We start from the raw sequence: 25,537 nt of genomic DNA on the forward strand, positions 1-25,537 counted from the left end.
AGGAAAACACACGTGAAAACCATATTAATCGTGTATGTGGCTTTTGAAAATAGATCCTTATGAGAATCAAAAGCATTTCAAAATACAGATTCTCTCTCTCTCTCTCTCTCTCTCTCTCTCTCTCTCTCTCTCTCTCTCTCTCTCTCTCTCTCTCTCTCTCTTAGGTTGGTGGGCATCTGTAGCCTTTGAAAACAGATCCTTATGAGAGTTTAAAGCGTCTTAAAATACAAATCCTCTCTCTCTCCTCCTCAGGTTGGCCAGCACGTGTCTGTTCCCACGCCCGGGGTCAAGGAGAATGCATCACACAGCTAGCTACGTAGTTCTGGTGGAAAATGTTCCTGGAAGTGCACCATTAAATCTCATTCACATCAAACAGCTTCTCTGAATCTTCCTCAGTCTTCCTGTCTTCCTCCTCGCTTCCCTTTCCTACACTCCCTCTCTTTCCTCCCCCTCCTCCTCCTCCTCCCCCTCTCCCTTTGTCGTGGCCATTATTGTATCATCTAAATGACGAAAAATTAAGCCCTCGTATTAATAATTCAGGTCAGTATTGCCTAGGGAACACGTTTTCTTTAATTAGGAGGGAGAGAGAGAAGAAGGACGGGGAACGCTCCTCTATCATGCAGACAATGGCAGCGGGACAGAAGGACATTATTGCAACAAGAGTGTGGAGTTGTTTCTGTTTCCTCATGGTAATTAAGCTCAGTGGAGATAATTATAAAGGCGTAGCAATTACGAGTTGTTTACATAAAAATAATACACGCCCCATGTTATGTGACCGCCCCCCGCCTCTCGTAAATCAGGGTGCGCGCAATTTACCGCCACGCTGAGCTCCGCTGTGAAATTTACGAACCCATGAAGTTCTAATTATAAATAGTGCAGCGGGGAGAGGAGGGGTGGAAAAAATGTTCAGAAGCCATAGAGTGACTGACCTATAAAAGTTATGATGCCTTGTTATTATTATTATTATTGTTATTATTATTATTACTATTATTATTATTATGTGATGCTTCATTGTAAAGACCGGAGGGAAAAAAATATATGTTGTCACTGTCAGTAGGTCTCTCTCTCTCTCTCTCTCTCTCTCTCTCTCTCTCTCTCTCTCTCTCTCTCTCTCTCTATCATGACAAAAAAATAAAAATAAAAGCACCAGTATTTTTTTTCTGAATTATGATAACAATTAACTTTTTAACCTTATAGGCTTTTTTTCTATTTTTTCTCTCTTTTATTTCCAACAAGCGACAATGGCTGGAAAGAACTACCCACTGGTGTAATAATAATAATAATAATAATAATAATAATAATAATAATAATAATAATAATAATAATAATAAAACCGCAGTTTCTTTACCCCTACTCTAAATAACTGTCACCGTAGTAGTAATAGTAATAGTAGTAGTAGTGGCAATAGTAGTAGTAGTAGTAGTAGTAGTGATGATAAAATCGCAGTTTCTTCACCCCTACTCTACATAACTGTCATTGTCACATTCCCAGACAGTTCCTAGACACCACCCACCACGCCCTCCGCTATATATAGAACGATCTCAGCCAACGCCTACACCCAGCGCCGGGCAGGAGGTGAGGTAGCAGGCAGCCTGGTGATATTACAAGTCTCTATCTCTCTATCATCTTCAAGTACCTCATGAGGTCACAGAGAGAGAGAGAGAGAGAGAGAGAGAGAGAGAGAGAGAGAGAGAGAGAGAGAGAGAGAGAGAGAGAGAGAGAGAATACATAGTTATCCTTCCATTATTTGCTCGCGCTGGCTTGGGAATAGTGTGTATGGATGAGGCAGGGTGCATGTGATACAGAGTGTGTATGCGGGTTGTGTATGATAAAGGTGTAGTTCTTCCACAGCCCTTCAACCAACACCACCACCACCACCACCACCACCACCACCATCTCCTTCTCCTCTACCTAATACTTTTTTAACTAACATTCCGTCTTATCAACTCCTCTCCTTTAACTGAGTGTCTTCATCCTCTATATCATCGCCGCAACGTTGCATTTCTTGCAATCTTCTATTGCTATTTTCACGGTAATTGCTCTTCTGATAGTGCTAACTGCATGCCTCCACTCATTCCGCGGCCTCGCTGCGCAAGACTTTCTACTTTCTCTCACCCCTATTCTGTTCACCTCTCTAATGCAAGAGATAACCAGTATTTTTAGTCATTCTTTTTTATTTTATTATTATTTTTTTTTTATTGGCAGGGGGATAAACTTTGGGACTCCCTGCCTGGTTCTGTATTTCATCCTTCCTTTGACTTGAACTCTTTCAAGAGGGAGATTTCAAGACAATTATCCTCCAATTTTGGATGATCCTTTTGACCTTTTGCATCTGGCACTCTCAATGAACCTATTTTCACTCTTTTTGTTGCCTTTGGTCAGTGCCCATCTCATATATATATATATATATATATATATATATATATATATATATATATATATATATATATATATATATATATATATATAAAGTATTTCTGTTAATACCTCCTCCGATCCCCCTCTCTTCCTCCTACTCCCCTTGAACCACCACCATCATCTCCTCCTCCTCCTCCTCCCTCCTTATCCTACTCCTACTCCTCCTCCTCCTCCTCCTCCTCCACCCCAATTACTTTATAACTATATTTCTTCTATTACTTCATCGGATTATTAGGAAGCTTTAAACGAAGATTAGTCCGGTGGTGAGTTTGTCTAATCTGTGGAAATAGGTAGGTATGTTTCTTACACGGACTGCCACGTATAGGCTTGATGACTTCTTGCAGCATCCCTTATTTTCTTATGTTCTTTTCCCCTATGCATATACTTGCAGCGACCACCCCTTTTCCCTTGGTTGCTGGCAAGGAGGGCAGGAGGATCACGATCCAGCAAGGGTGTTCGGCGTCTTGGAGACCTGAGCGGAGCTGGGCACCTTCCCGGCGCCTGGACACAGCTCACGTACACAGAAGACAAGGGGGATAGCAGGGACACAAAATAAACACTGGCATAAAATAATACTGGCCCCTCACGTCAGCTCTTCTTTTAAGACAAAAGTCCCGGATGTAGGGGAAACGGACTTCAGATTACAAACGAGGCTTCGTAGCATATTCTAAGTCAGGAGTGTCAAACTCAAATCCTTTCGAGGGCCAATTATGTACTTGGTTATGGTCTCGAGGGCCATCAAAGATTTGGTAATTACTTATTGGCAAGACAAGATTACAACTTATTTTGCTGGTCATCCTGGTTTACCAAAAATGCATTATTAAGGTAGAAGGTAAAAGTTATTATGTCTCGTCTTAACAGTTTAGTTACATTTTCCTCACTTATAACAATTATAGTAACGAGTTGAAAAATCTCTTGTCACCTCGCGGGTCACTTGAGACCATCCCATGAATTTGACACGCCAGCTCTTAATAGAGGTCAGTCAGTGAGATTAGAGTAGTTAATGCTGAACTCATCGCACAAAAAGAAAACCAAACCATTGAAGGGCAAACCAAAGAAGAAAAACCTACACGAACATTTCCACCACACACGTTGGTCAAGAGGAACTGTGATATCCCTTGCATTCCCTCCATCCCCTCCACGATGACCAACGCCGCCACCCTCGCCCACCAACTCACCCAGGCACGCAACGAACTCAACAACCTCAGGTGCAGTGCGTGGCAGCTTAACACGCTATCTTAAAGTGCTGTAGATGAAATACTGAAAGACCCCTGATGGCTAATAGGCCCGATGGAAGCTAGACTATTGTGAATTGTATGCAACTAACCAGCAAGTAGCACTTTTGTGTATTGGTGTGTAAGGTAACAGGATGATCAGTATCTTGGTAAACTACAGTAAGGTTATCAGTTAGTGCAGTGTTAATGTGCATTAGATCAGCAAGAAGCCAGTAGGCCTACACGTAGCAGAACGTACACGACAGACACATGGTTATCTTTATTTATCATCCATGTCTATAACTGTATTTTTTTTTTTTTTCATGAAACAGACATACACTGATATAACAAGATATTGTCCTCATAAGATCTTCCTCTCAAGCCACAGAATTTAAGGGAAATTGGTTCTGAAATAAGGTGATAGATGGCAGGAGGTGACTCAAAAGTCAGGTTGTTATGCAGCCAGTCAAGAGCTTTATTATTCCTAGCTTACTGTTGTAGTGAACTGAAACTTGTTATTTTTTTGGTAAATCACATACCATTTGCTTGAAGAAAAATTTATTAATTTCCAATGCATTTTTATGTATCTAGAATTAATTGTATGAAATTTTAAATGGAATTTCAACAGAATAGTAAAGACCATATGGTAAAGTTAAGCTAGACATAAGTTTGCTCAGATTAACAAAAATCCCAGCCAGCCCTCACTGCTGTTATGAGTAAAGAGGCTCTGGGAAGCTGAAATCCTTGTGTTAATGATGGAATCAGTATTACCTTCATATTATGCCAATGGTAAATTAATCATGTCATCTTGACATATTTCACCCTCAGTGTTATATGAGATTTTTAGTGAGTGGCATAACTGATGGCAACGCATATTTCAGGAAAACCATCCGAGGGTTGCAGGCCGAGCATCGGAAAGATGTGTCTCACCTGAAGGAGGTGATGGCCAGGACCTACACTCCCCTACCCACTCTGCAGGCTCCCTTGCAGCCTACCAGTGCCCCAGATGCAGGCCTCTTCCATGACTGGGAAGCAATAGGTAATACATGTTGCTGTTTGAGATTTGATACATGAGTGAATGTGCTGGAAGTCTCATTATCAGCTAAAAATTTTTGTAAAATTTTGATGGTTAACAATGGTGATGAGGAAATAAACAATTGAGATATGTGATAAATGCTTCAGTATCAATTAAGATACATTCCAAAAAGAAGAAAAAAGCTTAAAGTTTAAACTACATGTAGTACATTAGATTTTCCCTCTTAATTCAATTGATTTCTTTAAATACAACATGCTCCAGAAATGTCAGAATTAGGGTGATGTCATTATCAAGTGTATTGCTGTCAACAGGCCACATCAGATCCTGGTTCCGGACCAAGAATGGGACGCCCCGGCAAGGCAGTGTGAGCAGCCTGACCCGGGGTGTGCTGAGGCTGGCCACACACACCTTCAACAACCCTCACCACGCACTCCAGGGACTTGAGGATTTCTCCCATGTTTGGTGAGGACACAGTTCTTTTATTTGGTGAGGACTTTTCCTTGTATAGCTGACTTTTTGTGTTCTTCACTTCTTCTAAGTCAGAGAGAAGCTTTTTTTCCTTATTCCTCAAGCACCCAAGACTGTTCATAACTGATAGGCTGTTGAAAGCTATGTAAAAATAAGTACTAACAGAATTGTGATGATGGTGATGATGATGATGATTAAGGCTTCATGACAACAAGAGATTACAAAACAGTGAGGAAATGTGTATGAGAGTTTTCCATTTGGAGGCTATAATGTACACTTTCTTAAATGCAGGATCTTATTTGTGTTTGACAAGAATGAGGGGAGTGGGAGGGGCCACCGGAGATCCAAGGTGGCCCCTCCCCGGCTGGGTGGGCAGCGTGTGGGAGTGTTTGGCACTCGCTCCCCCCACCGACCCAACCCTCTTGGCTTGACACTTGCACGCCTTGACAAAGTTGAAGGTAGTGTGATGCTGTCCCAGTGTGTAGCTGTTACTATTTCTTCTCTTTATTAGATAAGAACTGATATATGTCATGAAAACAAAGTGGCCTCCATTATGTGCAGATATATGCAGAGATGACTAGATTGCATGAAGTGTTATGTATGTTGGAGACTGCCTGTTGGAAACCAGTTTTATTCCTCATTAAATTAAGACAAAAATTTAGAGAGGCTGAAATGGTTCATATTGTAAATAATAGTATTTACGAGTATAATGACCTTCACCTCTCTGGTGTGTTGTCTATTGTTAATCTGCTGTTTGTACCACAAAAAAACTGCTGCAGAGACCTATTTTCATTTTTTTTTTGTTATATTAAACCTTACAATACAGAGAGCATGGAGCTGTTAACATTATGTGCAACCACTTTATGTATACAACCATAAATAAAGACCTCTCACTTTCCTGATATGTTATGCTTCCCTAACTTACTGTCTGTATCACAGGGGACTGCCTTCACCTGTCAGGCCTGGACATCCTGGATGGGACACCAGTACTGGACATCAAGCCTTACATCCTACAATATGATGCCCCACCTGTCATTGCCTCACATTTTGCAAATTGTCAGACAGCACCAGTCTCCACTAAGCAAGATAAGGAAAATAGAAATTTCTTACCTCTTGGGCATTGCTTGGAGGGTGAAAAATATAGCTGTGACCTGAGCCAGAAGGAGAACCAAGCTTATGATAAATCAAGATCCCAAATAGAAACTGAAAGAATAACATGCAATAAAAGTGGAGTTTCTTTGAGCAAGAAAGCACTAGAGAATCACATCACAAAATTGGGAAAACTGAGTGAAATACCTGCCACAAATGAAGACCCCAATAGGACAAAAGGGGAAATGAGTTTTAGTAAAGCCCAGAAACAAGACAATTTGATCTCAGAATCAGGTGAAGAAGAATATAGAGAGATAGAGACTCTTGTTCTTGATCATGTAAGAGAGATAGGGGCAAGAAGTAAAGATGAAAACGAGGAGAAAGAGACGCATGTTTCTGTTGATGTAAGGGGATTGTCGCAGTGTGACAAGGGTGAGCAAGGGAGTGAAGATCAGAATGCAGTGGTGATAGCTCCCTGGATCACTGCACCTCCTACTGCCTCCCTTCAAGTGCTGTTTAATCCTATTGCAGAACAGCAGCTTCTGGCCTTCTCTCATCAAGCTGAGGATGAAAACTATAGGTATGGAAAGATGGGAATGACAGCTCATGTGAAAGTATATGCATACATTTGCTGATTTTAATGTAATTGTCATTTTTTTCCATGTTCATCTTTGTCATTAGTTCATTTTTCATTTAGACCACATGTAGAATCACGACAATACCCTTAAAATCTCCAGTAACTACCAGTAGAACTTTTTAAAGATAGTTAAGATATCAGAATGTTTGAGAATGTGTTCTTTTAAAGTCATGGATGTGTGTCTGCACCCTGCCAGAGTGAATGGTGTAATCTCTCCCTCCATTTACTGTTGTGGTCAGAAATCAAGTAATATGCTGCATTCCTACTGTGCTTTGGATTTTCTTGTACCTAATGACTGATTTGTTGGCAGCCTCCATATAAAACCTGACAATTGATAGAATTTGAGCAGATGAGAGGACTGAGGGAAAGCACATAAACAGTGAAGTGAATGCAATATGTTTATCACCTGCTGACTACAATCATCCCTCTTTCAAACATAACAGTATTCACTTCTGGCAGATTCTTAGCAGATCAGAAGACTGAGGAAGTGAATGCAAGATATTCATCTGCTGACTACAATCATGCTTATCTCAATCATGACATCATTCACTTCTGACAGACTTGAGTACCTGTCTGGTGGGGGAGAGCTAAGGAGGGCCATTGCTAGTGTGCTGCAGCAGGATCCCCGCTCAGTCTACCGCCGCAGGAAATGTGCCTCTCTCCTATACTACTTCTCTGTGGACACTGCTCACATCACTGCCTGGTTTGAGGGGAGCAGTGCTGAGGTGTTGAGGGTTCAGCCACTCACCACTAAGTCTGATATTTCCCTAGCAGAGTGACCTTAATTTTATCTTTATCTGTTTATTTATTTTTTTTTTATGGTCATATTTCTATGACTTTTCTTATCGTGTGTTTGTAAATGACATAATCCTTTATTTTCTTATCTCCTGTCCCTTTGTTACTCTTTATGTAGATTTATGTTATTTTTCTCATTTCTCAGTCACTTTTATCATGCAAGTTTTCTCCTCTGTTCCTCAAATCTTGTACTTTATACATACTTTTTCTCCTTGTGTTGTTAACTGTTTGGAAAATAAAAACATTGTTGAAATCATGCATTTTTATGACACTGGAACCAAGAAGACATGTTACTTATCTTTATAAGAAATTATGCATTGTTATGTGGGTGATGTTAACATAGAGAAAGACAAATCAGCAATCTTATGAGTTATAACTGCCTGGATCAAAGTGAGTTTGGCTAAAGTACTTGGGAGACAGCAGGTAAGTGAGAATTAGAAAACAGATGATAATGAAAAATACTAAACATACAAGACAACAAACCAGAACGAAAACTTTAGTAGTACTTTAATAGAAGGGACCAGGTGAGACTGAGAGCCATAAAAGAAATAATAAACAGGAGACAATAGGCTAGAATAATGGCTAAGCAAAGTAATTGGAAGATAACAGATGAAAAATAGTTATAATTATAAAGAGACAGCAGGTGAGAATGAGGACTTGTAATCAGAAAAAAAGTAGAGTGAAAATAAGAATTAATAATTAGGAGACAGCATAACTAGTAATCAGGCAAAAACAGATGAAAAATAGAATTGATAATTAGGAAGTAGAAAGTGAGAATAAAAAAATAGTTATTAGGAAACAGCAGGTGAGAATTAGTAATGTATTAATCAGGAGAGAGCAGGTGAAAGCAAGAACTAGTAATTAGGAGACAACAAATGAGAATGAAAACTAACAATTAAGAGACTGCAGGTGGGAATGACTACGTAGACGAGAGAGAGAGAGAGAGAGAGAGAGAGAGAGAGAGAGAGAGAGAGAGAGAGAGCACTTTGAAATAATAATTAATTTTGAAAACAAGTAAACATGAATAAATGGAAGATATCAAGTGAAACCGAGAGCGAATCAGAGTAATGAGGAAACAAACAGGTGAAAACGATAATTTTTCAAGGTAATTAAGAATCACCAGATGAAAATGGAAACTAAAATTAAGTATATCGGATAATAATGACAGTTTTGTCAAGGTAATTGAAAGACATCAAGAAAAAAAAAAAAACATGAATTACAAAAGAGAGACGGTGATGCTGAGAGCGAATCCAAATAATGATGGCAGCAAGCAGGTGAGGCAAGCAGAAGCGAGGAGAGAGAGAGAGAGAGAGAGAGAGAGAGAGAGTTTGTCTGAGTGGGAGGGTTGCCATGGTAACAAGCAGTGAAAGTTGCAGGTAGTAAGGGATAATTATATCTCTCTCTCAACGATAAAAAAAAAAAAAGATAAGAGTGTAGACGAGACAGTATTTGGTGAGCGGACCAAACATTCGTGCATTATTAATGCGTATTACACGGTTTTATGAAAGGCTGATTTTATGTTTTTACTGAAATTATGACTACATGGAGGTAAATATTGTTGATGAAGAAGATTCGGTAGATTTAAAACTTCGTAGGAGTCAACAGATATGAAGTTATTCCCAATATTATTAAGAAGATTCCACTTACAAGTGACCACAGCTAACTAAACCTAACCACCGATTATCTAACTACCGTAAAAAAAAAAGTATATCAGAATATGCGTATGACATGCATTATATTATTAATCATCGTTTATCACCATTTATCATATATCACGTATGATGTACTGAATATTATTTCGTATCATGTAATGTTATGCATCACAATCTATTTCTACATTTATGTATTATTTTATAGCATGGTGTATTATACATAACACATGGAAAGACAGAGAGAGTCGAGGTATGGCGCATTAGCTGACGTCTTTCCTCTATGGGATGTTGAGAGGGAAAAGCTGGTACTGCATGACTAATTAATTTATTGACTGATCATACAAAAGCTAAGGGTGCAATATGCGGAAGAATACTGAGACTGTCTAGCCAGGCGTACTGCGGCCATGCACAGTATAGACAACACAACTCTACTCACAAAGAAGAATCAGATGCTCTAACGACACTCAACTATAATACTTAATACTTTTAAAAGATTTATCTAGTACTATTAAATACTCTAGTTGTAGTCTTTTGTTAAAGGTTTACAATCCCAGACATAGTTAGTTTCCAGACAGGAGTTCCTTATAGTGACCAAATAACAAAGTGTACGGGGAGCAGAAAGCGAAGGACATGTAGCTTTTAAACCCCTTCCCTGGACCTCCCGGACGCCAAAATGAGGCGATTATGGAATTCCTTGTTGCTGTGTTGCCTTGTTATCCTCGTGGACGGTTAGTGTCTGTGCCTGGTGGCTACCTGGGGGCGTGTTAAGCAGACATTCTAATAAGGCTTGTTGTCACTAGTAAACGAGCAGAGGTGAAGTCTTGTTGTCACCACTAGTCGAGTTTCTAGTGAGTCTTGTTTGTGGGAAATGACTGATGAACGACTGTTGTCATCTGTAGTAAACGACGGTGTTACTTCTGTATATTGCCGTGCTTTATTTTTTATTTTATTTTATTATTTTTTTTTCGTCGTGGTCGGCCTCCTTCAATTAGCTGTGGTAGCAGACTCCAGTTGCACGGCTTGATTGCTGTTTGACTGGCACCTGTACTCTGTCACTGCATGAGTAGCCCGGAATCTTAATGTGGTTATCTTAATTGCTTTCTATGCCATTTTACTAATCACTCGAAAATGTTAGGAAAACTCAATACATTCTGCCCAGTGGCTGTAATGCCTAGTTATATCATTATGTCTGCCTTGCTGTTTCTGATACCTCTTCTTGGAACAAATCACCAAGAGGTGGCTATAACAAAGTCTGCCATTCATTCCTCCTTCCATTGCCTCCTTGTGTGTTTGGTCTCATCCTCACATTAACCTGTCACCCCTGTCTCCTAATCACTCCCATCCTCCCTCCTATTTCAGAAGTCATCCTTTTGTCCACAGTGTATCTAGCAACCATATTCATTTGCACTTTCTCACTGTCATCTTTTTTTCCTGCTAGTCTTTTCATGTGACCAACTTTTCCTACTCTTGACACATCAGATCTGTTTTCCTTTCTTGACACATTCCATGCTTTCTTTGCATAGGCATCTCTCAACTGCTTTGTTTCATTGTGTGTACAATTAGAGTTTTGGAGACTTAATTTTTCTTGATTTAATTTTTTTTTTTTTAAAGTTTTATATATATTTTTTTCCTATTCTATTATAGTTTTTTTTCTATTCTTCAGTGCTTATCCTCTGTCCTTTCTTGCATCATTTGTCTCAGAGGTGCCCCTCTCATTTCCCCTCACACTGCTCATCTCACCTCACTTTCCATGCTTGCAATAATCAAAACAAAGGTGCTTGAATTCATTTAGTACCTACATTCTTTATTCTTTTTATGCTGAAATTCTCTTGTCTGTTTGTTACTAGGACTATCATGTGCAAAATTTTTTATTCTTATAAAGCATTATAATAAGATCCAGATTTAACACATGTGCTGTCCAGCTTTCTAATGCAAGAATTAATCAGTATTCTCAATGTTTCATTCATTTTTCCGTTAATCATATGTATTATCCCCTTCCTATGACTTGAACTCTTTTAAGAGGGAAGTTTCAAGACACTTCTCTTTGGATAATCCATGTGGCTGTTTTCTTTGGGGACTGGCACCTTGGTAGCTCTCCCCCACCTTGCCTTTATTTTCTAAATGCTTGCATGAATTTATGTAATTACTTATTTTTTTTACTTTCTTTTGTTGTCCTGGACCAGAGTGCCTCATACATAGAAACTGTTGGTAGCCCAAAACACTCTTGAGGATCAGTGTAATAAGAACAGGAATTATCTTGAGTTTCAATCAAACAAGTACAATACCAATAAAGAAATCTTGATATCAGTGAGTAGTTTGCAATCAATCTTTTTCTTGGAATGGCAAATTACATTTTTCTACCTCTCTTGTATATATATATATATATATATATATATATATATATATATATATATATATATATATATATATATATATATATATGAGAAGGAAGATACTTTGTCACAAGTTATAGTCATAGGGGGAAATATAATGTTCATGCAAATCATGTCATTAGTGCCATTGGCATTCTTTCTGTTACCTTCATCTAGGTCAGAAAAAGGGGAGATAAGAAAAAAAAACTGAAAAGGGGATGATTTGAAAAGGAAACTGAAGCACTAAAAATTGACGTGCAAGGAAGGGACACTTGTGGAGTGGTGAAGGCTGGCCGAGTCACTCAGACCTCGGTGGTCATGGTGGCCTGGGTGGCATTGTGTTAGGTGTGCATTCATCCTTAGTTCACATTGATAAGCCTTTCATGTCTAATTTATCTTGCCTTCAGATTAATTTTGGCATGTTTCTATGATGCTCTATTTATTTATTTATCTATTTCTTGAACAGTCACTTTATGTTAATTTCAACAACCCATTGTCTCTGTTTTTCATATAAACTATCACTGTCTTATATTTTTGCATATGTATTATTGCTTCCTTCCACTTGTCCTCTATTCTCAGCTTTGTAAAGTAGGTGTCTAATCCACTTATATGGGTATTTACATTTTCTTCAAATAGTTTGTCCTCCTGCCATTTTCCAGCCATTATCCTTCACTTTGTCTTAGCTTCCTCTTTCTTTATTCTTTTCTCTTAATCTCTTGTATATGATTTTATTGGCTTTACACACATTGCACAACATGTTCATGTTTTGTTCAGTTTTCACTCTTAAATCACTTGTTTCATTCTTCTTTTATACTTGATATATATTTGCTTCTTTGTCTCATGGTTTTCTCTTTGGATTGGTTTCAGTAAAGAGGCATATATTTGGCAAACAACTTTAAACATATGATGTATTTTTCTCAAGGTATTTATCCTTAATGCACATTTCACACTTGTCCCCCCCACTTTATATATATATATATATATATATATATATATATATATATATATATATATATATATATATATATATATATATATATATATATATATATATACACACACACACACACACACACACACACACACACACACACACACACACCTCTTGAAGCTCATATCCCATGTATTCACATTTTATTCCTTTATTAGTATTTCACTTTAATTTTTCTTATCCTGTTATCCATTTTTCTGTATCCTTTCACATCTTTTTTTTTTTTTTTCCTAAGACAACAATATTAATAGTAGAAGTATTAGTTTATGATGATGAAGCTGCACATACATATAAGCAGAGTGGTGACATAACATACATTTAATTGTGTCAAAAATTCTCAAGATTCTTCAGACATTGTCCATAAAAACCATCGTTCAGAATGTAGGTAACAGAAATTTGTCGTTAAGTCTCAGTATTGAATATTACTACCACTAAGGATTGGGCCTTGGCTAGGAGCAGGGCAGACCAAATTTCTCACCTACCATTCCAGTGTTTATGAATGCATTATGTGGAGGTGCCATATATCAGGAGAGAAAACTGAGATGTATGGGTGTTTTTCTTTCCCTTGCCCTCTCTTATTCTCTTTCTCTCTTAAAAGAGGAAAAATAAAAAAAAGACTAATTGTAAATGAATACCATGGCACAGAGCCACCAGCCTTGTGCTCTCACCATTTACTATTTTCTAAATTTGACCTACATTTGGCATCATTTTATTATTATTATTTTTTAACTTGTGGAATGCAAGCATTTCATTCATTGTGTTGGTAGTACCTATGTGTATTGTGTGCATTGGTAGCCAGACCATTAGTCTCCTCTGAACATAATTCTAGTTTCATCTCACCATTCTCACCATATATATTGTATAATTAATTATTCTCAGTTTTTATGATGTAATGTCAGATCTTATTAATTAGGACTGTAGGGTTGCTTACATAACATAAACCATTATTATATACAGAACAAGCAGTGTTGTGTAGGGGGCACCAACTTTCACTCCCTCTTCCTCTTTTCTAGTACCCTCACCTCTTTTTTCACTCTCTTTTCTCCATCCTACCAACCTTTCTTTCTCATATATATATATATATATATATATATATATATATATATATATATATATATATATATATATATATATATATATTATATGGTATGGCTATAACATTGGACCATTTTGATGTGTCATGAGTGTGAATATGTGTGTAGTAAATCCATGTTATGTAATGCTCATCACACAATCTTTAGCATGTGCAATTCATCCTTTACTTGTCCTGTGATGGTATCATTTGGATATTGAAGAAATTAATGTTCAGCGTCCATTGAGAAGCCGTGATAGTGACCTAGGTTATGGTTGGCAAACTGCCTGGGGTTGAGTAAACTTGACATGTACAGTGTGTGTGTGTGTGTGTGTGTGTATACGTGTACAGTCATAGTAAGTGAAGCATGATTGTCTTTATTGATTATTAATGTGGATAATCTTTCCTGTGATTGATACCTGTGTATGTTACAATCCTTAGTTTATAGAGTGTGATTATGAATAAATCACCATTGATCAGGAAACAAATTTGATTTATTTTTACATGGATTAACATTTATTAGAAGGCATCTTGCCAAATAAGACAATAATATATAGCTTCTTTGACAAGTCCATTAGCTGGGACTTCATCTCATATTTTCCTTAGCTGTGCATCAGTGTTCTGTTCATGTAAGAGGATGTGATAAGCTGCACCTAGTCATAGGTATCTTTTCTTCTTTTTTGCCCTGGGAATGAATAATTACATGCATTTTTTTATGCAGCTTTTTTTTTTATTTTTTTTTTATTATATTGATACTTGGCATTTTGAAGCTTTTAGTAACTGTTGCCCAATAAATGAGAAAATCAAATTGCAAATTGTGACAGATTTACACAGTAAAAAAAAACAGTTATCCATTGATTTTCCTTTTCTGCTGTCTTTTAGTTATGCCTACAGTAAATTTATCTTTTCCAGCTTTCCAAGATGAGGAAGTGAGAACCCCCGGGTTCACTGCAGATAACTACACAACCATACAATCAACAATCTCCGACAAAATAGCAGGTAAGAGCCTCCTTGTTTTTCTTTACAAAGGATGAAAATTAATCTTTTCATAGTTGATACTTTTATTGCTGTTTTAAAATTACTTAATCCTTCCCTCTGGTTAGGAGTTTTATGTGAAGAAAGATGTTGCCAGGACTGGTAGGTCAAGTACTCTTTTGTTTAAGTTGTTATTTTCAGTGAATAGCAGATATTTAAAATACTGTAAACTCTCCATTTATGTTGGGGAAATGTCCTTAGAGACTGTTTAAATAGATGTTTAAATAGAAAATGTGTAGATAGATTGTGATTTTCCTATAAAGAACAGTGGTTAAAATGGGAGTTAGCTTCCTAGACAGTAGGAAATTTCAGTTTCTTATCTGCTTTCTCATAATGAATAGTATTTTGTTATCATGAATACCACAGTAAAATAGAAACTCAAGTTTTCACTCTCCATCATTACCCCCTTACCGTTCTTCAGACGGTACCTGACAGGTAAGCAAACTTTCCTCTACACTGCTGTCCTTCCTCCTGCTCTCCTGCCACCTCACACACTGCTGTCTTGGCAATGGCTCATTCATTTCCCCATTATGAAATTATGCTATATAAGAAAAGGAGTAAGAATCATAGACAATGAGAAGCAAAATTTTTTATTGGATGTAAACACACACACACACACACACACACACACACACACACACACACACACACACACACACACACACACACACACACACACACACACACACACACACACACACACACACACACAAAAAAAAAAAAAAAAAAAAGAACAAAATCACTGAGTGTGATAGACAGTGATTGGCAGGCTCATCCTGCTCTTCTTGGGGGCACTGCTATCAGTGGAAGTTGAAGGACGCTTGATTGCCATTTGGGGAGTGGTGGAAAAATTACAGAGGTTGGTGTAGCATACCTAACCAGGGCGATGGCCATGCAGAGACTGTGTACTGTGCATACGCTACAAAAGATTGAGGTCAACTGTATTCTACCATGCTGTCTAAACATTGCACAGTACATGCAACTGTGCACTGCACACGCATGTGTACACATACACACAACACCAGCATCATGCACTGAGTGGAGATGACTGCAGAATTCCCATGTTTGGGTGTTCATGACGTGACAGTCTGTAGTGAGGGAGAGTGGGAGTTTTGAATTGCGTTAATGTGAGGGAGAGTGTATCATATAGAAAATTTTGTCCCAAATAAAAGACAGCTTTAAAGAGAAAACATGCATATAGATCACGTGTAAATGGAGAGTTTGTTGTAGTTGCTTTGGCATCAATAAGGTTAAAAACCTGATGTGTGAGGCTTATTTATTTATTTTTTTCTGAATTAAAAAGACAAACAGTATGATAGGAAGTACATAAAGACAGGTAAAGTATTATTTGGAGTAGAGGTGTGAGAGAGAGAGAGAGAGAGAGAGAGAGAGAGAGAGAGAGAGAGAGAGAGAGAGAGAGAGAGAGAGAGAGAGAGAGAGACTAGAACAGTTTGATGTCTGTAGTATTTTCTTGGAATGTGCAGAGGAGTTTTCTCATGTGGGAGATGTGATTTGTGTTGAGGCGGTGCACATAGTGGTGGAGTGGCAAATATTAGAAGTGGATAGAAACTTAGAAAATTTAGGGAATGGTTTTATTGACATGAGTGGACTCAGGATTCAAGGAGCATCTGTATGTCATGTGTGAGAAGTGTAATAATGTTTGCTTGTGGATCATGAGTAGTGAAGGAGAACAGTGTTCCACATGATAGAAAGGACAGAGGTAATTATCTGTTGTATATCAGAGATAATTATCTGTTGTATATCATTGAAGGGCATCAGTAGTAAAAGACACAGCCTGGTCCCACACTCTGCTGCTGGAGAGGAAGAATATTTGCCCCTTTGTTTCCTGCACATTTGTATTCTTGCACTTAGGTTAGACAGTGGCATGAACTCTTCAGGTCAGTTAGTAATGTTTGTTATTGTAGTGGCATTGGTACAATGATGAAAATTGTCTGATGAAAATGAGTGATAGGTGGAATGTTTGTTATTGTAGTGGCATTGGTACAATGATGAAAATTGTCTGATGAAAATGAGTGATAGATGGAAGTATGGAAAGTGAGTATAATAGTGGTTAGTGAAAGGCAGGAGAGGAAGGAGCATAGAGAAGAATGTGATAGGAAAGTAGGTGAAAGATTGTGGATGGCTAGGGTAGCAGTTGGGGAAGGATCAAATGCAAAGGAAGTGTTTAAGGATATAGCGACTGTAGCAGCAACAAAATTGGTATAGTATGGAAGGTTTGGGGTTAGGTGAAAGGGAATTGCAAGGTGGACAGGAGAGGTTAAAGTGGCTGTGAAAGAAAAGAGGAAAGCATATAACAGAATGTTGAAAATATCAATGCCAGACTCTGGAGTTCTCTTTTTTTTTTTTTTTTTTTTTTTTTTTAGGAGAGGCACCAGCCAAGGGCAACAAAATTATAACAAAAAGAAAAGGCCCACTGGGATCAGCACCTCAGTGGGCCTTTTTTGTTTTTCTCTCTCTCTCCCTTGGCCAGTGCCCCTCCTACATAAAAAAAAAAATAAATAAAATAAATAAATAAATAATTAAAATGAATAAAAATGAAGAGAAGTACAGAGTCCTGTACTAGGAAAATGAAAGAATGAAGAAGAGAAAGTAAGATGAAAGTAGATGAAGTTTAATAGGAAGCTGAATAAAAAGTTAAGTGCAAATAAGTTGTAGTTTTGGAAGGAAGTTAGGAGAAATATGAGGGATAGAAGTGTTTAATGTTAGAATATATGAGTGAAGAGGAAGGATGGAGTTCTTGTAGGTAGCAAGAAGGTGGAAGAAGTGTGGAAGAGGCATTTTGATTGTTTGATGAATGAGAAGACAATATGAGGAGCAACAGTATCTAGTATGAATGTGGAAGCAGGTGGAGAAAGTTTTATGCAAAGAGGAATGGTAGGGAGGAGATAGAAAAAGTAACAGCTAGTAGTAGACTGGATGCATATAACATGTAAACTAGCATTGAGGCAAGAAGTATTAGATGAGTGAAGAAGGCGGTTCCTGTAAAGGTCATAGGAAATAGTATGATAAGTACAAAGGGATAAGCTCAGAGTGGCAGGAAATGTCTTCTAGAGAGTCTTCACTGAGAGACTAAAGGAAGTGACTAATGTGAAGATCAGTGAAGAACAGGGAGTATATGAATTGTGCATGAGACATGTGGTATGAACAATAAGGCAAGTGATGTAAATTGTTGAGTGGTGAAATGGGTGGAAAGAACACACTGAGAGGGTCTGGCCATATTAAAGGGATGAAAAGCGACAAATTGTAAATGAGGTGCATGTGAGTAAAATTGAAGGTGCTAATAGGAGAGGAAGACCACTTAGAAGATGGAAGGATAGGATAAAGGATATATGTGATAGAAATGGCAGAAGCCAAGCACTTGCACAAGCATGATGAGAATTCTTGGATAGGGAGAAGTGGAGGGTTGTCTGGTGTGGCTAACTTCTGAGGTGCTGTTAGGGGGAGCAAGGCATCAGAGAGATAGATAGATTGATGGGAAGATAGTTTGTGGTGGGTTCCTGGTGTTGTCTGCTATGTGGTGTAAACTCATCTGCTCTCTGTAGTGGTGTGTGTTTGTGTGTGTGTGTGTGTGTGTGTGTGTGTGTGTGTGTGTGTGTGTGTGTGTGTGTGTGTGGCAGTGATTTGTCTTGGTGCTGCAGGTATGGACAGATATTGCAGATATATTTTGGGTGAAGGATGGATGTGGATTTCAGTGCAGATGTAGGTGTTTATGGATTGGGTATAGGACAAGTGGAAGTCAGCACATTAATTGAGGTGGACTAAATGGGGCAGCATATGAAGGGGACATGGCTGAACATTAGCACATGATGAAACAAGGGAGGGTGCAAGAAGCCAGTACATGTACATGTGGCAGTCCCTGTATGAACCTATTTATCAGTATCCTTAATATTACTGTCCACAAATTTACCTAATCTTTTAAGTCTCCCTGTCAACTCAGCACTAACAACCTGATTACTGAATCTATTGCAGACATCCTCCATAGTAATTGAAAATCACTTCCTTCTTGTCTCTTTTTATTGAGTAATTATCAAGCTTAAACTTGTTACTTTAAGGCCTATCTTGATTATAAACCCTAGTGATTTTATTTATATCATCATTCTTGTTAGGTTATACCACTTGGAGAGGCTGGGTAGGAACAGGTGTGTACAGCAAATATTAAGGAGATATTGGTTATAAAATGTGAATGTGTGAGGTGATATGTAGGCATGAATGATGGGGACAGAACTGGGTAGGTTATTAGAGGTAGGTAGCTGCCCTGCTGATTGGAAGAGGGCAGGCAGGATGGTGAAGGTTGGGATGAAGGTTGAGCCAGGACTCTAAAGGTTAGGAGAGGTTGGCCAATTGAGCAAAATACTTTTGTTTACTTTTTGGATAGTATGTGGACACATAATATGGATGTGGGGTTGGTTTGAGTTGTGTGCCTAAAAATTTTGTGGATGCAGGGCAGGTGTGGGTTAAATACTGCATATGTTGGGTACAAGCTGCATGAAATCTTGTGGGTGCATGGCGAGTAAGAGCTAAGTACTTCAAATGTGGGGTTGATGCTGGATATGGTCAGGCACTCATGGAAACCTAGGCTTCTGACTCCATGACCAAAGGAGCCATAGTTCAAAATAGGTAAATGATAGTGATGTAGAGAAAGAGGTGAAAAATCAAAAGTAATATTAACACTAGTCTGGAGCACCAATAAACAGTGTAAGGTTAGTGAAGCAGCATGCATGTTGGCTGTAGCCTCAGCCATGACAAGTCATATGAATGTAGTACAATGGCAGGTGGCAATGTGTTCAGTGAATTGTTTTTACATTTCTGCTCATACTTTAATTGCAGCACTTAGAATTCTGGCAATATCACTATTGTAAAAGTAGAAGGATGAACACTGCTCTTGGTTTTTGTTTCATAATTTTAAGTTAAATTTTTAAGGAAATCTGAGCAGATGAAAAACATTGTCTTTAAAATCACTGTCGTGAAAGAATAATTCCTGCCAACCTGCCTGTCATTTAGATGTTACAGAAAGTATATTCTTGTGTGATTGTTGGTTATTCTGAGGATACTTGAAGTGCATCACCATTCATCTATATGGTTGTGTCATGATACACTTGATGCATCTTCAGTACATTCTTCATCTGTGAGGCAGCCTCGCTCATTTGGCATTATATGTAACCTATTAATGCTCATAAATCTCTCATACTCATCCCAATACACCCTTCAATCTTCTTTGGAGCCACTCATAATTTACTGATATATTCAATTTAATGCAACACAACACTGGGAACATACAATACTGCTTGTTAAAGATGTAGAACAAAGACCTAAAAGATGAAATAGGTTAGATAACAACAAAAGTGACTTGATGCTAAAATTAAGCAATATTGTTGCTATTAGATCTCATTTATAAAGTGGAGAAAATTATTTGTAAACATGCAAAAGTCTTTCTACATACTGTTTTAAAAATCTTCTTCAAAGTTAAGTAGTGACTTCCAAACTATAACCATAAATTCTACTGACTTTCTGTTGCTCCTTTCTCTGCAAGGCTACAGGAACCTAACCTTCATACATATTTTCCTGTCTCATAAAATTTTCTTCAAAAGTAATTTGTGTGTGTATGCCAGGAAATATGGTACTGGCTCCCAAACTTTAGTAGTAGTCCTTACTGACATAATGTTAATTCTTATCCTCCCAGAGAAGAACGTGGACTCCACTAAAAGTCCTAAAAAGCTTAAGTGTGTGTGCAGCAACTGTCCCTCACAGGAGTGTGAGACAGATGGCCAGTGTTATGTCACCATCATACAGGAAATAGCTGGAGAAAGACAGATTTATAGGTGAGTTTGGGCCTCCTGTTTCTCTAATGTTCTGCTCATCCTCAGGGTTTATTACCTAGGCATGTGAACTTTGATGTTTCAGGTGTTGTAATATAACAGGAAATGATTTTGGATAAATATTTAATTATTATGTCTTTACTTTAGGAGTACAAGTTAATTTATGATCTATGGTTAAATGACTGTGGACTGGTTTAGATAGCTGTATTCATATCTGATTACTGTTTTCATTTACATATATATATTATAATGTAGGTGTACATGAAATTGAGGTATTCATTTCACATTTCATATTATAGCATGAGAAAGTAAGAATGCTTGTAGCAATTTCTGATGGCCTAGGAAGTTAAGCTGATTTACCAGTGTCCTTGTGTCTTCTCCTGAAGTGAAGGAAGATACTGACATTGCTTATTTCATTGCATGGTAATGAGTCACCAATCACTGTTTTCTTGCACTGTGGATTGCCTCACTCCATTTTGCTTAATTTTTGTGATAAGTTTGAATTTTATTTATTTATTTGTTTATTTATTTATCACATATAATTTCAGGGCCGTCTAATTAGTAAATGGTACCAGAAAATTCTTTTATGTATCCACAATGACACTGAGGCATTGTCAAGATGTTAATTGGATTTGGAAAGTGTGTGGGTGTGGTTGTGTGTGCATGTGTGTAAGTGTGTGCCTGTGTGTGTGTGCATGTGAATGCAGCAAAATTCAAACTATCATGTTCATCTTTTATATCGCTAACACCAAGTTGGAGTGTGACTTGTACGCTTCTGTTCACCTGAGGAGAAGCCACATGCAGTGCCCAGAAGAGTAATGATCCTGCACCAATTCCCATCCATGGAACAGTCATTTACTTGATCATGGTGTATCTCCAGGGCATGTTGTAGGCATTGTTATCACTTATCATTATATATTTAACCATACCATACAATCTTTAGACATTTTATTTTGAGTTCAGTACAGTGCAAAATTGTAAAAGGAATTATATAAAGGAGTGCATATATTTATCAAAGAAAACAAGGAATGTGATGCTTGAATTTGGTAAATTAGAAAATATTGGTGCTTTGAAATACTTTTCAATAAATGCTTCATAGTCTTGGCAACACATTACAGCTACCTATCTGAAGTTTGAGTTATGAGACAAAAATTTATCACTTTTGTATGTAGCTAGCACATTAGAAGGGATGCATTTCTTAGGCTTTGCTGAATCTATTTGATGTGTAATTTGTATTTTCATTCAGTTTTAATCAAGAATTACAGTAAATTGTTCTCATCTTTTTTTTAACAAATTTTAAATATAAATCTATGATAAAAAAAGCAGAAGCTACACAAGTGCTAGCTTAATGATGGCATAAAGTGTGCTACATAGCTGTTGGTGATATGAAATTGTGTTACCATATCTTTTACTCTTTTAATCTTATTACTTTATAATTGTTATAATATGAATTCATGAACTTTTAATGAACCCTATAAATAAGAATAGATAAATGTCTGTTTGGCTTATCATTTCTGGGTATGTGGTGATCAGTGGTGGCTCATGGTAAAAAAAATTTGGGGGCTGCAAAATAATTTTAGATTACAATACTAATGAGGCTGTGCTGTAGGCAATTTTATTTGGATCACAAACATTACATTTTGTACTCATAGGCTCATAATTTAAGATTTATGTGTTGCCAAAGCTATGAGGAACATTTATCAAGTTATTAAGTAGAATATGTAGTATTGAAGTAACCAGGACACTGAAACTAAGCTTCAGTTGTCAAGTAGGGTGCTAAAACTGGCCAGTATTCTTGAATCACGGATGTAATGCACTATTTGTTTAATTAACACATAGGGTGAATAACATTCCCCACGCATGGTGCCACTCAGGGCTGGACTGACTCCACCCCTGCTACAGTCCGGCTAGCGCTGCGCCAGTCCTGGAAGAAGTGTTTTGCTCGTAATTGATTTATCAAATCAGGTAGTATTTTGTGTTAGAAAATCAGAAAAAAAAACAATGAAAAAAATATTGAATGGAATATAAAAGTATAATATTATTTATTTGTATAAAATGAATTATATGAATGAATCACTCATCTGCCTTGCAAGGCTGTGACAGGGTGGTCTGCAGTCCACCATCCCTTATGGACTGGCCGCCGCTGGTGGTGACAGTCATTGATGTTAATACAGCCACCAGTGAATGCCGCTGTAGCATATAGTTGCCAGAAAGCACCACTAAGTGAAATATGACAACTTTGTTAAAACTGGCTGTATACATACAATCAGCATACATACAGCAGATTTACATCTGCTGTACCAAAGATCTGTGACCTGATAATTCAATTAAGGTCAGTAAATTTGTACAACTTGTGCCACCATAATTGAATTATCAGATCATAGATCTTTGGCAAGTACTGTGAGTTTTTTTTTTAAACTAAAAGAAGGAAAAGTTGTCTGAAAAATAAATGGGAATTGTAATCAGATGCTAAAAACAGCACCAATAGTAAAGAACCTGGATTTGTGTTCTGATAACTCACATTCCATTATAAAATTGAACTCAGATTGCAGTTAATCTGACTGACATTTTGATAAATTAGACTTACATTCTAATATGAATGTAACAGACATTTCAATGAACTAGATTTGCATTCTGATAAACCGGACTTAAGTTCTGATAAATCAGATGCATGTTCTAATATACACTTGACTTCCGTTGCAATAAGCTGGACTTGTATTCAAGTAAACTGCACATGCACTCTAGTAAACAGGACTGAAATATCAATAAATGAAACTTGTGCTCTAATAGACTTATATAAGTAAAATATTATTAAAATTTTGTTGGTTTCACAAAATTCAGAAAATTGATGTTCCACTGTAGTGTGAATTTTTAAAGGTTTTGTTGAAGTCACAGTATAGTTAAATAGATCAATGTACCCTCATCACTGCTTTGTTATAATGGTAATTTTCATTAGGTTTCACATAATGGCTTTACCTTTGTAAAAAAAAAAAAAAAAATTGGTTGATATACAGTCAGCATCAAAAAAGATGACAAGATTCTCTGTCGATGTCAGCGCCCACACACCATTTAACCAATTTCAATTTGATCCTGTTGCATGGGAGAGCAAAACACTGATAATACCTGACCTGGTGATTCAAGACAAACGGTGGCCTTGAGCACACATATGCAATTTAAGTATAACTGACAGTTGTGTGATAAGATGTTTTTCAAGCTGCATTCCCAAGTTGACTTCCGTAAGTTACTGTCATGTATCTCTCTATGCCACCCATAAATGGCTACTAAACCACCTATTTCTGTTGACCGAGTAGCATCTGTGGTTGCTTTGTACTGAGGAATAAAAACATTTAAGAAAGAATTAGTATTACTGGAGGTACAGTGAACTGTGTACTGGTGGGTCAAGAGGTTCAGAGATGTGACCAAGGTCGTGATATCATAAATATTTCAGAGACCCATTACCAAGAACACAGGAGTTCTTTTCTTTCAATTCCTTTAGTGTTAGGTGAGGAGTACATTATATTTATCTTTTCATAATGTTCAAGGTTCGCTGAGCAGCTTTCTTTCTTAACCCAGGTCTTGCTTTATGCTTTATGTGGGTGGTATGGAGAGATATGTAACAATAACTTATGAGTCAACTCGGGAATGCATGCACAAAAAAAACATCTTATCACTCAACTCTCAAAGTTATACTAAAACTGTTAATATGTGAGTGTACCCAAGGTCACCATCTATTATCAATTATTATCAATGCTCTGGCCTCTCATGGAACTGGATCAAACTAATTGAATGGTATGACACAGACTAAGTGTTTTGTCATCTTTTCTGGTGCTGACTGTATAATGGGTTATTTCATACCTAATTATATGAGGCATCTTATTTCGTCTCTCATATTTTTCTCAGTGTACATCAGACAAGTTAGAACATGTCACATGCCTTGTCAGAGTATAGCAAGCATGTGTGTGTCTAAGAATTTTATTAATGATATGTTTAGAAAAAAAGCTAAATTGTAGGCTTCATCTTAGTTTTTCTGTCATATTTGCAGTTTACAGATACTTGACTTAGTATGTTAGAGAGTGTGCTTTATGTTGTAAGAGCTTTAGGATAACTTTATACCTTCTAAAAATAGTTTATTCATGACTAACCAATATTTATGTTGCCTTTAATGTTTCATGGAGAACTCACTTTTGCTCAAGTTATGCTATAAGCTTTGTCAACCTCTTTGTGAGGTAGTCTTCATAGTATAAAGAAACTGAATATCAGGTTTGGAATTGGTGAAGGGTCAGAACTCTATTGTGACTGACACTGAGTAAAATAGTTATTTTTGTATTTATTTAGATTTACAAAGTGCAGTTTCTCACTTGCCATGAGAAGTCAGATATCTATTTAACTGATAACAAAGACTTTTCAATGCTATAATTTTCACCTGTGTCAGATGTGGGATATGTTTAGCATGGTATTGTTTTGTTTTATGGGTATTTACTTGAACATTAATACATTTTTACTAATATGCAGTTCCCATGCCATTTTTCCAAAAGATATTTTACTAGTTATTATGGTTGATAATTGTGCAGAGTTGATCACAGTACATTCTAGCATGGGACAAGTGTATGTGACAGCAAGGAGAACTATTGGTGCCTGTGACATGGTTGTCCCATCAACTGATGTCAGAGAAGCAATATGATGCAAGTACTTATTTAAAGGAAAGTTTGATGCTCAGTGTAGAAAGGAAGCAAGGTAACATTTGTCTCAGGGTCTTGGGGAGGCATGAGGGTTCTGCAGGATTGTGTGAATCACAGCCAAGGGCTACACAGTACCTGGAGGTGGTTGTCAGTTTGTCTCCCTGTGTTAGTGTTAGGTATGGCAATAAGGCTGGTATTTGATGTTGACTTAGGTCATCATCACCATTCATTAGAAACAGTGC

The 25,537-nt window shown here is 37.4% G+C and overlaps 2 protein-coding genes across 11 annotated transcripts in view; both read left to right on the forward strand.

The window, feature by feature from the left end:
* The first annotated feature begins 3,412 nt into the window (after positions 1-3,412).
* LOC135116243 (tRNA (adenine(37)-N6)-methyltransferase-like) lies at positions 3,413-7,910 on the forward strand. 2 transcript variants are annotated; one of them, XM_064033617.1, is made up of 6 exons: positions 3,413-3,626; positions 4,514-4,671; positions 4,980-5,130; positions 5,428-5,594; positions 6,076-6,805; positions 7,422-7,910. In XM_064033617.1, the coding sequence occupies exons 1-6, from the start codon at positions 3,562-3,564 to the stop codon at positions 7,639-7,641; spliced, it is 1,491 nt and encodes a 496-aa protein (XP_063889687.1). In that variant the 5' UTR covers positions 3,413-3,561; the 3' UTR covers positions 7,642-7,910. The 2 variants fall into 2 exon arrangements, with proteins under 2 accessions (XP_063889687.1, XP_063889686.1); XM_064033616.1 differs by lacking the exon at positions 3,413-3,626 and adding an exon at positions 3,649-3,779.
* Positions 7,911-9,873: 1,963 nt separating this feature from the next.
* LOC135116244 (TGF-beta receptor type-1-like) overlaps positions 9,874-25,537 on the forward strand; it is a 45,845-nt gene continuing 30,181 nt past the window's right edge. For 8 of the 9 annotated variants that reach the window (XR_010276220.1, XM_064033618.1, XM_064033619.1 and 5 more), the window contains exons 1-3: positions 9,877-10,037; positions 14,657-14,743; positions 20,481-20,619. Coding sequence is in view for 8 of the 9 variants with exons in the window: in XM_064033618.1 (XP_063889688.1) it covers positions 9,983-10,037; positions 14,657-14,743; positions 20,481-20,619 (281 nt within the window). In the remaining variant the exon portion in view is untranslated. Of the gene's footprint in view, positions 10,038-14,656; positions 14,744-20,480; positions 20,620-25,537 lie in introns of all 9 variants that reach the window. The other variant, XM_064033622.1, reaches the window with a different exon arrangement.

The sequence above is a fragment of the Scylla paramamosain genome, chromosome 30, assembly GCF_035594125.1.
Source record: "Scylla paramamosain isolate STU-SP2022 chromosome 30, ASM3559412v1, whole genome shotgun sequence".
Taxonomy (NCBI): Eukaryota; Metazoa; Arthropoda; class Malacostraca; order Decapoda; family Portunidae; genus Scylla; species Scylla paramamosain.

Excerpts from the sequence above, each read along its gene's own strand:
- LOC135116243 (XM_064033617.1), top strand. The coding sequence starts at position 3,562 with ATGACCAACGCCGCCACCCTCGCCCACCAACTCACCCAGGCACGCAAC. Across the intron at positions 5,595-6,075 it reads ACGCCTTGACAAAGTTGAAG|GGGACTGCCTTCACCTGTCA; the intron begins GTAGTGTGATGC and ends TCTGTATCACAG. Across the intron at positions 6,806-7,421 it reads GCTGAGGATGAAAACTATAG|ACTTGAGTACCTGTCTGGTG; the intron begins GTATGGAAAGAT and ends CACTTCTGACAG.